Source organism: Onychomys torridus, chromosome 11, assembly GCF_903995425.1.
Source record: "Onychomys torridus chromosome 11, mOncTor1.1, whole genome shotgun sequence".
In the NCBI taxonomy this organism is placed as follows: domain Eukaryota; kingdom Metazoa; phylum Chordata; class Mammalia; order Rodentia; family Cricetidae; genus Onychomys; species Onychomys torridus.
This window is the reverse complement of record NC_050453.1, coordinates 34,638,135-34,652,420: the sequence shown is the minus strand read 5'-3', so window position 1 is coordinate 34,652,420 and position 14,286 is coordinate 34,638,135. Positions and strand designations below refer to the sequence as shown.

At 41.8% G+C, this 14,286-nt stretch overlaps 1 protein-coding gene across 2 annotated transcripts in view; it reads left to right on the top strand.

Moving 5' to 3' along the window:
- The window catches only part of Tnr (tenascin R), a 399,879-nt gene that overhangs the window by 327,561 nt on the left and 58,032 nt on the right, over positions 1-14,286 (top strand). Inside the window, exons 5-8 of one of the 2 annotated variants that reach the window (XM_036202163.1) lie at positions 3,541-3,804; positions 6,501-6,616; positions 8,770-8,920; positions 12,798-13,067. In XM_036202163.1, the coding sequence (XP_036058056.1) occupies positions 3,541-3,804; positions 6,501-6,616; positions 8,770-8,920; positions 12,798-13,067 (801 nt within the window). The remainder of the gene's footprint in view (positions 1-3,540; positions 3,805-6,500; positions 6,617-8,769; positions 8,921-12,797; positions 13,068-14,286) is intronic. The other variant, XM_036202164.1, reaches the window with a different exon arrangement.

Here is a 14,286-nt window from a genome sequence, read left to right as displayed (position 1 = left end):
GGACAGCCACAAAGAAGACTTCCTTGTAGGTCACAGTTTTTTCTTTGGCAGGACATGGAGACTAGCTGCCCACCATATGGATTTCATTATGAGGCCCCTATATCCCAGCATCAGTACAATTGACTAGTGACAGCAAGGCCATTACAGTTGACTTCTAGTCTTGACCTTTGCTCATGGTATGTCTTTCTGCCTCATGCTCTTCCCTGTAAAGATGATACAACAAAACCTCCTGAGTCTGAGCACTTAAAACAAGCCTTACGAAAAAGCTGCTTTGGGCTTCTCCATCTACAGATTTGAAAAGCTCATTAAGAATGGAGTAAGAATGGGAACTCTAATCACCCACCAACTAGTAGCATTCTCTAAGCTTCCTTGAGATGCTAAACCAGTTAATAAAATAAAATAAAATCTTTGACATCAAATGCATAAGGAGTAGTCTTTTGACATAAATGCTGAGACCAGCAAATGTGTTTCCTTTTTTTTTTTTTTTTTTTAATGAGAAGCTCCTAGAGTCGTTTGTGCATATCCATCCCACAATGGTAGTTAGTACAGGAGCTGGGGAATGAGCTGTTGGAAGCTCCCTAAGAGTGAGCAGGACAAGGTTCCCTGGCATTCAATGAGATGTCTGCAGATCCGACAACATCACTGTTCATCTGTGTTGAGACAAGCTGCCCACCTCTGGCTCCTGGAACCACTTGCTCTACAGAGCAAAACACAGCCTAAAACTGCCTCCCTGTGTGCTCACTAAGTGCAAAAGTGATGTAAGAAAGTGGCAAGGCTGCTTTGGAAATAAACAGTCCTGGATCCTCCAGGCAGCCTCTCCCTCTCTAGTCTTTTCCACAAGTCTCAAAATGAAAGGGGCAAAGAGAGTGGGTAAGGCTGCAAATGCTTCCCACCCAGCACACACTCGCTGCATGCATCTCTTCTGTGCTTTGCTTTATAGTTCAGTATTGTCTTGTTTGATAGTGATTGCTGACACCGCCATTGACTTATCACTCACCTGAGCACTTCTGCCCCAGGTGACAGCAGATGCTGCTCTCTCAGTCAGGTGTGAAGGCAGTAGCATTAACAAGTTTGAGATGGTGAAGATGAAAATTTCTCTGCATCTTATTTGCTTTCAGATTCTAAATGCTGAGCTTAGATCATGCACCACTGTTAGCATTAGCTCCATTTTTCTGGAAGAAGGAATCAGAGAAGGAATACACTGACTAGTCCCATAGGCCCCAAGAGCAGCAAGCCAATGACTGGAAATTTGGAGTGACCATTTCTGCCACAGACAGGAGGAGTCCTGTTGATAAGTCTCAGAGTAAAGAGACAGCACAAGGAAAAAAAAAAAACTCAGTTGAACACAAGTGTAGGTCATCTGGGCCATTTCTCATGGAGCTTCCACACAGTCCTCAAAGGGCTGTGCACAAATGAGAGAAGATGGCAGATACAGTGAATGGATAGCCTGCTCCATGAAAGATCTGAGAGTCAGTTCTGGTCTGACTCAGTTCCCTGAAGTTTGACACATCCCTCCACTCAGCCCCTTCTTGTGATGTTAAGATTACTCTGTCTACCTGAACTTTCTCCCAGGACTGCTAGAAAAGGATTGTTAATCCATTAAATGGTATATCTGACACACCTTATCACTGAAATGTTTTATCACTGTAATCTAGAATTATGGATTGGCTGACAGCCTCTCTAGTCATTGTGCCCAGGTTCAAATCCTCTCTTCTGTCTTTGCTTACTGTGTGCCTCAGTTTCCTTATGTATAAATTAGGAGTAGTAATAAAAGCTATCCTGCTGTGCTGATGGGAGGTTGAAATGGGATAACCCAGGGTAAAGTGATTAGCGTTTTGCTTGGTACATAACAAATATTCACCAAAAATACCATGAGAAATAGTGGCAGGTTTTCTACTCATGAACTTCAGTGTTTATAATGTCAGAGCCATAAACAGGACATTTAAGGGTTTAATTAAATTTTATTTATACTTACTTTGGTTTTGAAAGTTTGTTTGGAGTAAATTTTAAGACACATATGGGAATAATGGTACAGAGCTATAATCCCAGCAATCAGGGAGATGGGGTGAGGCAGGGAGATTGTACGTTCTAGTACAGCCAGGGCTACATTGTAAGAACAAAGATAAATAAATTGACTAAATAAGAAGAAAGTATAGACTTTCTGCTTCCCTTAATGTTTTCCCTCTTCACTCAAAAGAAACTTTATTTTCTCAGCTGTTTTATGCAGAGAATGGATGGTTTGGAGCAAAAGCAAACAGCCAGTATTATAGACACGTGATGTTATTCTTTCTCATGAATCTTGGATTAGAGGTCTCTGGTGTGAACTCAAGTTGGTAGACACTCACATATTCCTGTGAAAAGTACCTGGCCTGACCTTATGTGTTGGTAAAGGGTGAGATTACCCAGAAGAAAAATTCAAAACCAATGGGAACCTCCACTACATACAAACATGAAAGTTAATTACAATCACTGATATCTTGGCCTGATCTTTGCTGCAATCTATGAGCAGGTCCAATTATAGGCATTAGAGCTAGCCTTCTAATTAGTCTTAAAAGTTCAATGATTCGATGCCCATCCTACAGTGAAGCTTCACTTCCCAAGGGAGCTCTACAAGAAAGGCTATCTCAATATCGTTTAACCTTTGGCAACTCTGCATAGCATTTGTGAAGCTGGACAAGTGGAAAAGGCAAAGTTCTCAAGAATGCTTCCTGGTCATCATCTCCAAGGTCAAAGCTAATGAAAATTAGTTTGAAACAAGTTACATTTGCTTCAGAACTTACATGTTGTCCTTTCAAAGGCAACGGGCAGGGATAGGGGGGTTTATAATAAAGGACTTCTGCACATCTTCATTAGGCCATGAGATACAGGACATGTTGTTTTGGTTTCTTATAATTTGTAGGAAAAACAGGAATTAGTCTTCATTTCCACTTGCTAAATCAGACACTGGCTGTCAGGATAGTCTGATGACAGTAATTTATTAAACTACAGAACTGTTCAGCTGGTCACAGTGTGCTGTGAAAAATCTAACAACTGACCCTCTGAAGAAAAGCAAACTAGTAAGCTCTCATTTGTAGCTTTTGCAAATTGCCATGGTGTAAACACCTCCATGGCCAGTTTCAAGCTGCTCATGTGACATCATTAAATATGGAGTTGGGAACAGATAGGCAACAAAACACAACTATGTAGTATTTCCATCAGAGACATAACACATAAAAGTCACCTTAAAGGCATAATTCATTGTAAAATGCAGTGAAATGATTTTAAAGTGGCATTTTTACCTTTTAGATGCAATTTGCTTAATTACCATTTCATAGTGTTTCATCTTTAACAATGACAATATCTGTGAACAGTCAGGCAGAATTCCTAAGAATTTATTATGGCCTGGTGGAGCTTGGCATCGTTCAGTAGAGAACCAAGCCATGGAGGCCAACAGAACTCCAGACATTTAATTAGGGGGTGAGATGTGAGCAAGAAAGTTGAGTCCAGGCTGGGAAAGGCAGTCCTCTGAGCTCATGCTGTCTGTGTATTGCCTCCTGGTAGTTGCCCCTCCAGAGGACTTGCGAGTGGCTGGTATCAGCGACAGGTCCGTTGAGCTGGAATGGGACGGGCCGATGGCAGTGACGGAATATGTGATCTCTTACCAGCCGATGGCCCTGGGGGGCCTCCAGCTCCAGCAGCGGGTGCCTGGAGATTGGAGTGGTGTCACCATCACGGAGCTGGAGCCAGGTCTCACCTACAACATCAGCGTCTACGCTGTCATTAGCAACATCCTCAGCCTTCCCATCACTGCCAAGGTGGCCACTCGTACGTACCATTTCCCTGTCCTGCTCCATTTTCCTTTTTCCCCTACATGAGATCATGGACATTCATGATAATCGTGTCTTTTCTTAATTCTTTAGGGATGCCTGCAATAGTTTGCTCTTGGGGGTAAGGGCTTCAGATGTGACCCATTTCAAAAAAAAGAAAAGAAAAGAAAGAAAAAGAAAAGTCCATCATTAAAAAGGAACTTCTGATTATGAGAGCTTCCAAATTCAGGCAACATCCACCAATATTTTAATTATTGAGCACTTGATTTGTTATAAGCTGGATTCTGATAGAAATCAAGGAAAGTGTGATACAGACTTTGAATCTAGTTAGGGATTCAGAACTAGGAGCTATGACGTATCACAAACAAGAGATAAATGTTGCAGGTGGGGAGTGCTAAGCAGAGTGAGGAAAAAAAACAATGATAATGTATTTTAAGTCCCAGCTGACATCTACCTCTAATAAGTAGCATAATGTCCTCATGACCTTTTATTTTAGTAAAATATTTTGATAGTTCACTTTATTAATACCAGTTGAGGTTCTGGAAGATCATTTAGAAAGCTACACTGGAAAGAGTGACAGTGAAGACATAGACAGAAAGCAAGCTGAGCTGTCTCCATGATGCAGAATTCCTGCAATGTTGTTGTTGTTTCTTTGTAACGAGGAAGACCTCCTCTAGGCCCTTATCTATGTTTGGTATATGCATAGCTCATTATAGAAAAGTATAACAGATAACCTACCAAGTGATAACATTAAATATGTCCAAAAAGAAAATGAGAGAGGAAATGTTGTTTCTTTTCTTTGTATACTTCTCAATTCTTAAATTGTTACAAAGTATCTGTATTACTTTCAACTTTCCAAAACTAAGGCAAGCAACTCTCCTGAAAGAAATTCCCAGTAGATGGGCAGAAGCCTGCATTCATGCTCTTCCAAATCTAGTGCAGAATCTGCACAGACAGATGCCTGTACACCTCACAGAGATATCAATGAAAACGGGCCATGCCTAACTAGAGTCTACACGGACAACATCTGAAGGATGAGGGCTGAAACAGGAGACTGGAACAAGACCTGTGGCCGTGGAAACAGAGACCCTTAGAATTCAGAAAGCCCTTGGGGTCTTTAATGAGAACCCATGACCAAATAGGGAATAAGAGATTTGAGCCCATTTTATGTAGGTCTCAAATGACAAATGGCATTTGGATAACAAAAGCCAGAGAAATTCAGAAAAAGGAAATGTCAAGGTAACAGAACTGGTCTTGAGGCCCTCAAAGAGGTCAACGACTAAAAATTGAAAGATGAAAAGACAGGGACACAGGCTTAAGAAAGTCACCTTGCCCCCATGTGTAGGTGACTAAGTCTTATGATGCTGTTGGACTCCTCCATGAATGCTGAGTGTGTTTATTTGCCTTTAATGATCTCCATTTATATTTGACCCTTAAAAAAAAAAAATCTAGTCCCTGAAAACTAGTTTTAAATGTCTTCAGTGATTGTGTAGAGGCAAGTCCCCATCTGCTGCTTGTCCCACTGTGCTAGGGGATGAGTTCACCCCTGGAGTCCCGGCTGCTCCCTAAGAGGTTCCTCTCTGATCCACACCCATGTCTTGATGTGGTTTCCATCTCTGATGGCATTCACTGTGCCAATTCAGGGCATCCCCTCAGGCTAGCTCCTAGGTGACATAGACAAAGTCATGTAAACTCACCTGCTAATTTCTCAAATGGCTTCAGAATTGGCCCTGCCTTTCCACAAAGGAGAAAGAGAAGCTTCTCCACAAGAATAAATAAATAAATATAAAACAAGAATCCACCCTTTTCCAGTGGGAATAGCCTGAGAAGCAATACTAATGAGGGAGCAGGCTTCCTAGAGAACTGTGAAAAGTCACACTGTTGTATTTCAGGGCTGGTAACTGGAACTCCATCAGGACAAGCATATTTTCACCTCACTAAACCTGTGTGTGTGTGTGTGTGTGTGTGTGTGTGTGTGTGTGTGTGTGTGTGTGTATGTTTGGGGGTGGGGGAGGAATGGAGAGAAAAAGAGAGAGATTAAGAACACAACAAAACTAGATAAGTGAGGCAAAGGTGAGCAAGAGAATAAAGAACAGGAAGAAATTTAGAGAAGATGAAATGGGAGCCACATTATGTGTATGCCTATGCTTTCTTTGTAAATATAAAGTGGCAAACTCAGACCATCCGAGGTACTTTCTATGCACCTCAGATATTCATGAAAAGCATCCAGTTTTATTCTGAAGCTGGCTTTACCCCACATCTCCAGTTAGCCTCCCTTTTCCTGGGTATAAAATAGGAACACTGATACCAGCCATCATGTCTCCCAGGAATTCTGTATGGCATCTATATGAGCCCTCTGAGAAAGGATTTTTATTCAATGCCAGGATCTACCAAATGAGTAAGGAAAAGCAAACATGATTTTTAAAAGTTTAACGTTAACATTTTTCTATTATGTACTGGAAAGCACAAAACTAATGATTACATTTGTTAAGCTTGCTCATGTATTCACCCACACTGAGCACCAGGACCGCATGACAGTGTGCTGGCCCTGCCACTGAGACGCTGTCTGCAGCAGGATTGGGATTGCCCACCACACCTCTCCTCACCCAGGACACCAAGGGAGGTCACCAGGAAGCGATCACTGCCCCTGCCAGGGATGGCCATGACATTGCCACCCACATTGCTGTGTTCCAGATGTCTCCACTCCTCACGGGCTACAGTTCAAGACAATCACAGAAACCACCGTGGAGGTGCAATGGGAGCCCTTCTCATTCCCGTTCGATGGGTGGGAGATCAGCTTCATTCCAAAGGTAACACTCATCTGTTAGCTCCCTTAAACAAGCCTGACGGTATCCCTATCCTCAACTTAGATGTAGGGGCAGCCAGGAAGGGAGTCTCCAATGTAACTGCCAAAGCCACTGAGGACACAGAAAGACATGCTGTGAGTGTCTGGGCTCTAGGACATTGCCCTCACAAAGGCCAGAGGACTGCCTAACAAATACAACCTGAGCTCAACTCCAGGCCTTGGCTGATGGCGCATGTAGGAAGTAGTCGTGTCAAGATCCAGCTGTCTGCTGAGTGAGTGCCAGCATTTGGAAAGCTGTGCTTGTAGTGAGCTTGAAAACCAAGCCTTCAAAAAGCTGAGTCCCCCACTTTGCACGAAAGAACAGACAAATGGAACCAGTCACACAGTCAGCCTACAGATAAATGCAGAGAGAAAGTTAAAAAGTTAGCTGTGCCTTCAACTTCTGAAAGTTGAAGATGTAAAATGTATCTTGGTTTTCCTGAATTAGTCAAAATGAATTTGCAACCCATTAAGCAAGTTTTTCCTTAAAAAACAAATTCATTATTATAACTTGTGAGTTAAAAATATCCTAAGAGTCTTCTCTGGTCTTTAAAGCAGCGTTTTATTCTACGAGTCCCGGAACTGACTGCAAGTCTCCAGTGCTGTTCTGGTTTCTAGCATTTGTTGGCTCTGCTCATAGTCTCCCTAAGCATCACTCGTGGATATGGAGTTCAGCACACTCTTTTCCTCTGCCTTCATCCCTCACCATCAAAAAGCATTTTCTGAGTCATTCATCAGACCTAATGACAACTGACACATTTTTGGCTAACAACGCTGTAGTTTTACTGTTCTTTTACTCCAAAATTCCTGGAGCCATGACTGTTGTAGCTACAAAAGACCTTCAAGCAAGTGGAGTATGAGCCTTCATTTTACATTCAGTTTTGTTTAGTCTAAAGAGACCAAGACTCAGAGATCTTAAGTGACATCATCTGCCAGGTTTAAGACAAAAACCTGAATCTCAGGCTCTACTCCAGAGCTCTCATACTCTTATGTGGATATAGTCATGTCACAGCAAGCTAAATACACCTAAACAGATGTTCTATACAAATCTGTTAGGAGATGTCTTACCTGATTTAAATGGCCAATAAAGAATTGCAGGCAACTGGGTTTATAACAAGGCAGGAAGAATCATGTCATCCTGCTGCTCAGGCAGGAAAAAAAAAAAAAAAAAAACCTGCAAAGACGAGCTAGTCGGGGCAAACCAAGATCAACTACATGGCTACATGGAATATGTGCTGTAATATATAGGTTGAAGCCACAGAAAGGGAACATTTATCACATTGATTTATAAGGGCATGCCTATAAGTTATATATGGAGCACTCAGATGACATAAATAGAGACCAAAGAACATGTAAGAATGGCAGGGTTACGAAAAGGACCTCTGCCTCTGCTATTTCCAAAGCACACATTAGGGGGGAAAAGTAGGTAGAGGATAGATGATAAATAGAAGGATGGAGGGAGGGAGGTAGATAGATAGATAGATAGATAGATAGACAGACAGACAGACAGACACACATACATGATGGATGGATAGACTAAAACTGATAATAAATCCTGGACCCTACATCATCAAATTGCTTTTTCACATTTCTGTTTCATATATTTGTCTCATTTCTCTCTCCCTATTTCTATTTCATTCTTTGTTCCTTTTCCTTTTTATTTATTTATTTTGTACTTCATGGTACAAAATATGTATATAATAATATATATATAAACATGTACATGCAAATACATTATTATAAACAACTAAGGGCATACTCATTACAACAGGTGCCAAAAATCTCATGGACATTGATCATGACCATCAAACCTTAAATCTTTGACAAGAGTCAGTCTGAATTACTGCATGGCTAGTTTTTTTGGTTTTGTTTTGTTTTTGTTTTGCAAGCTCAGAAAAGTCAGGACAGGCCAAAGAAATGTTCTTGAGAACTGATTCTTATTGAGCCTGTTGGGCATGTTCCTGGCCCCAAGTACTCGGCTTGCTAGTGTGTAGGGAATGGATGTCATCTGTTTTTTAATTTCCAGTGTGCACAGTTAGCACCCTGCCCCTTTATCTTCTTCTCATCATATTTCTTCCCCAGTGGCCCATCTGATTTCTGTTTTGTCCTACTGTCCAGAACAATGAAGGAGGGGTGATTGCTCAGCTCCCCAGCGATGTTACCTCCTTTAACCAGACGGGACTGAAACCTGGAGAGGAGTACATTGTGAATGTTGTGGCTCTGAAGGAACAAGCCCGGAGCCCCCCTACCTCTGCCAGCGTCTCCACAGGTAAGTGCCTCCAACTCTTTCCATGGCTGCCCAAAGAAATATAAGGAATGGACAGGTAAGAAAGAGACTAGGATTCATCACAGAGCTGAAATGATGTAGGAACTTGAAAATGGACACACACTGCCAGTTGCTTAGCAGATCGTATTCCTTAGTGCTCATCTTTGCAAGGCCAGAAACCTGGGGAAGTGTTCCATTGAGGAAATTCTCTATCAATAGTTCTAGGATATTTTGCTACCCTCACTCATTGAGAAGCCTCGTTCATCAATCTCCTATTGTCATAAACTTTGCAACCAGCAAGAACCAACTCATTCTCACCTACTTAAGACTTGAAGAAATTCAACTACAGCTTTCTAAATGTCGATCTGTTTTGTAACACCTTCTCTGTTGAATTGAGGACTAAATTAAATAGAGTACATAGAGTAATTAGCACTGTACTGATGAGTGCTTAGTACTTGGTATGCACACATCAACACAAACCAGGCTAGAAGTAAAGGCAGTAAGGGGCAAACTGCTAGAAACCAGTAGGCAGGGTTGAGTCACTGCTCAAAGTGATGGCTTAAGTTATTATTTTTGTGCCCTTAGTTTTTCTCATTCAGAATCATTATATTCTCAAGATCAATTCATTAATCGTGTCATATTTTGCCTTAATGTCCTCTTAGCTGACAAAAGATGTCCAACTTGAGTGCTGTAATTTAGCCACTGTGACATGCATGTGTGTGACTCCTCAGAGTTGCTCCAAAGTGATAAGTGGCATCTGGTATTCGTTTGGGGCTCTCATTCATTGATAGGGAAGCTGAGATGTAGAGTTTAACCAACTTTCCCTATTAGCAACAAAAAACTGAGCTAGGTGAATATTGATACAGTTTTATTTTTCATAAACAGAAATCAACACCCTAGAAAGCCAGTCTTAAGTCCAGAACACAAGGTTGACTTGGGTAGAAAAGGAATCATAACACCATGCAATAAAGCAATGTTTGTGAATTAATGGTTTGAACTTAAATATTCATATCCCAACTAATAGCACCAGGTTCTGAGATGTGGGCTCAGTCTAGAAAAAGTTGAGTGTATATATGTGTGTGTGTGTGTGTGTGTGTGTGTGTGTGTGTGTAGTGACAGCAGCTTATGTTGCATTAGTGCATCAGGATTCCAAAGCCATGTCTCAAGGTCATGATGGGAGGGTAGGGGGAACCATGCCTGTAATTACTTCTCTCTTATACTGCTATCCAGGAAAGTCCTGCTTTGACCTGTTTTGTATTTTGTACATTCATTTAAGATTGAAACAAAACAAAACAAAGTTCCACTCTGGGGAGGCGGATCGCTAAAGCACTTTTTTATAATCAAGTGAACTTCAGAAGAAACCCCATGGAGGCAAAATATAGGTGCTCTGGAGAACTCTCCAGAAGGTCAAAGGCACAAATCTGTTCCCCAAGGTTATGCTGGACTCTGAAGACTGGACCTTTAACAGGCATTGGTTATTCATTTCTGATATGGAGTAGCTCCAGGCCATTCCTATGACTGACATTAAGAAAGCATTAGCTGGTAAAAGGCCAGAAAGAAAAGATGGTTCAGAAGAGAAGAGAGAGCATTCCAGTTGAGTAGTTTACTTCCAGAGTATTGAGGGCACTTAAAGAAGCAATCCAGCCCTGCCTCGGTCTGATATTCTAACCAATTTTTAAAATAAAATTTGAAGTACTTTTTGAGAGTCCATTGAAATTAAAATTAACAGCTCCGAATTTAGAAAACCATGGGAAAGCTAGGCAGCTTTCAATTAAGAGAAGTCCTACTCAACTGAGTTGTGTCATGTATGAAATTATAAGAAAAATGTAAAAAAGAAGAGAAAGAAGAAAAAAAAACATATGCATTCCATTTTTTGAAAGGACTTGTATTCATTTAGAAATTAGTGCTGAAATTGAAAGCAAGCTGCGACAGTCTTGATTGGAACAGGACATTTTGACCAATTGACCAATGAAGGGCAGAATCCAAGGTGAAGTAGGAAAGATGGCTGGCCCCCATCCCTGTCTGCCACTTTCAGGAAACAATCATTTGATTATTTCCTTCTGCTAAGCTCTGGCCTACACCCACCCCCTCCTGTGAAGGTCTGAGTCCTCGTCTGCACTCAGACTGGCTTTTTCCAGGCAGGCCATTTTATGAATGCAAATACAAGACCTCCTGCAGCTAACGCCCTCTGTGCTACATAATCACATTCTAATATGGCCAATCCATTATGATTAGGGTTTTTGGATCTAAAGAGTTGAAGGACAAAAGCTTTATGTGGTTATCTGATTTCCCCTGATGGCAATTTTTTTCTCTCAAAAAGCCCCAGTTCAATGCAATGCTCTCCCACCCCTGTTCTCATGGATGAAGAGGCTCATCCATTCATTTCATTCATTCAGCACTCATTGAGTGTCTACTGTGTTTCAGACAATGAACTTAAGCCTTAGCTAGGAGGGCATTTGGCCACCCTGTAGTTAAATTAAATGAAATAACAAAGGTCTGAGTTACCTAAAACTGCAGCATTGTGCAAAGAAACCACATGGCTGGTTTCTGTTTAAACACGTGACTACCTCAAGTATGAAAAACTGAAATTCAATTCAATTCCAAACCAGGTAGTACCAAAATAATTTAGAGATTTTCATTTTAGCTGATACTAGACCAAAAGTCCTAAGCTGCTTAATAGGAACAGTGATGGGCTGAGAATGGGGTGCCTAGTGAATGGCCCAACTTTGAAAAGTTGAGGAACTGACGTTAGCTTGTGGTAGTCCTGATGGAGACACCATGCTAGAGACAGTAGAAAGTGTCCAGTATCTACTGATTAATAACAAAATTTTAGCCAAAAATTCCAAAAGAATCTATGGAAAGTTACTTAAACTAACTGAAGCAAAAGAAAATTTACTGGAAGGGATATAAACTGTTTCCTAGAAGCCCAGGACCAGAAATATACTTGAGCCTCATAAAAGATTTTAAGCATAAAGTGAAATGTCAGGAATTGAGTTACTCTTTATATCTTTTCAGAAGCTCACATGATCACCCATTTCTGCTTCTGTATATACCTGTGTTCTCCTCCTCTCCCTACCCCCTCCTTAGTTCTCCATTCCTCACCCCTACAGCAAATGTTCCCTATTTCTCCATAAGTGTGGTAGAAAATCACCACACCACCCCTGGCTCTACACAGGCTAATTCTAGAGCCAATCTCTAGTGCCAGAGAATCTGGGGGATCCTTTGTATCCAGTGTCCTCAGGCTCAGACACATGCAGGCACTTGTCGGACGTGGGAAGGGGGCTCGCAAAAACAACTCCAGATTAGAGCCCTTTGTATTCAGATGAGCACGTTTTCCTGAATGGCGTGTTTCATGTCCACATATGCAAATGGCAGTCTGGTTGGCCAAGCTAAATAAAGCTAGATAGGAATCACTTCTGAATACTCATGATGAGACCTTTGGCAACCAAGTCTTGGTCTCGTTTGTATCCATTAGCTCATTGAGCTTTCTTCTGGGCTCAGTGAAGGTAAGAGCTGGGTAGCAGACAGAAGTTTCTTCTCTCTTCCTGTGTCATCTCTGAAAGAAATAGGTCAGAGTCATCCAAGCGAGTAGTATCCTTCTTCTGCCCAGACTGGGAAATGCCAGCACCTGAAACCTACAGTCAATGGATGGAGAAAGAGACTAAGTTTCAGGAGACCTGAATGTCAATGTCTATGGTGTCAACAAATGTTTACTCAAGGAAGAGACTTCCTCTTTCTATAACCATTATTCCCCCCATACTGGTACAATGGGGTGAGAAAATCCATCCCACTGAGCAAGCTAGTGAAGGTTGGAAAAGGGTAAGCAGATGCCAAAGAATGCTTACTTCTGAATCAACATCATGTTCTATTTCTCATGCAGTCATTGACGGCCCCACACAGATCCTGGTTCGAGATGTCTCTGACACTGTGGCCTTTGTGGAGTGGACCCCACCTCGAGCCAAAGTCGATTTCATTCTCTTAAAATATGGCTTAGTGGGTGGAGAAGGTGGGAAGACTACCTTCCGGCTGCAGCCTCCCCTAAGCCAGTACTCAGTGCAAGCCCTTAGACCTGGCTCCCTCTACGAGGTCTCCATCAGTGCAGTCCGGGGAACCAATGAAAGTGATGCCACCAGCACCCAATTTACAACAGGTGAGACTGGGGTGGGGAAAAGGCAAGGTTGGGAGGCAACATGATGATGTCATCATGCCAGAGGACATTGAAGAAAAATGAATGATGCTTACTAAGCAACCCTGTTCGTGCAGAGGCTACAAGAAACAAGCTTTTGGGGGGGGGGGGCTCCTGCTATTGCTGTTCCAGCATTAAGAAAAAAGAATACTCCCAAGTAAGGAGATCTGGGTTCCCATCCTAATTCTGCTAGCCAGATCTGTGACTTAATATAACTCCTGTCCTTCTATGAGTCTCTGATTTCACATTTCTGAAGTGTTAAGCTTATCCTGAAGAAATTTGAATCTCCATATTGTTGACCTGAAAGGCAAATCTGTGAGAGTTCAGAGAAGGTGTCTGTTTCTTAAGACATTTCATTGCCTTTTACTGGAAACTAGAAATTCTCTAAGCCTGAAGTGACTTCATTACCACAAAGATACCTCAGCCTTGAGCAAGGCACAACCTGCCTAGTCATCAGCAAACCTTCCAACTGAGGTCTCTGAGTCGCTCTGCCATTTGTAACCTCTAGCAATAAGGCTAATTGGTAGAAGACAGGCCATAGACACAGACGTGGATATTCCTGGATTAAACCCATTATATATATATTTTTTTTTCAGCCTTGCAATGATGCTCATAAGAGAGCTTCTTAAAGAGCTTCCTTGAACTTAGCAATAATCAGAAAAGCCAGGCCTCAGAATGACTAACTTCCTGACTCAGAGCCCAGCAGCCTGATCAGTCAGTGGATAAAAACAACGGGTCCCACTCACAGGTTAGGTTTCCTGGCAGGGTCAGCAAGGGCCTGTAATCAGGATAGAGACTGAGTTCCTGTTAACCTAAATTGTTAGTCTTGGCCTATCTTCCTTGGGGAGGTTACATGTCAAGGAATGTTTCCACCAGTTTCAAGTTGTCCCAAATATCAAAGGAAATTGGTAACACCTCAAAGATCTCAGAACAGTTGACTTCTGAAGAAACACTAATTTACATGTCCTACCTTTGGTTGTAGCTTGAGAATCTGCTACAAGATGGAGTGAGTCAACGGCTCCAGCAATATGCAATAACTAGCACACCTTCTCTACCTAGATTTTGAATTATTGATGAACAAAAGTAAGATATATGCACCCCCAACATGTTACCAATTGTAGCAGATGGCTTAGTGTTACAAGTAGACAGATTTGAGAATTGAATGGATGGGGAAGATGTGGGT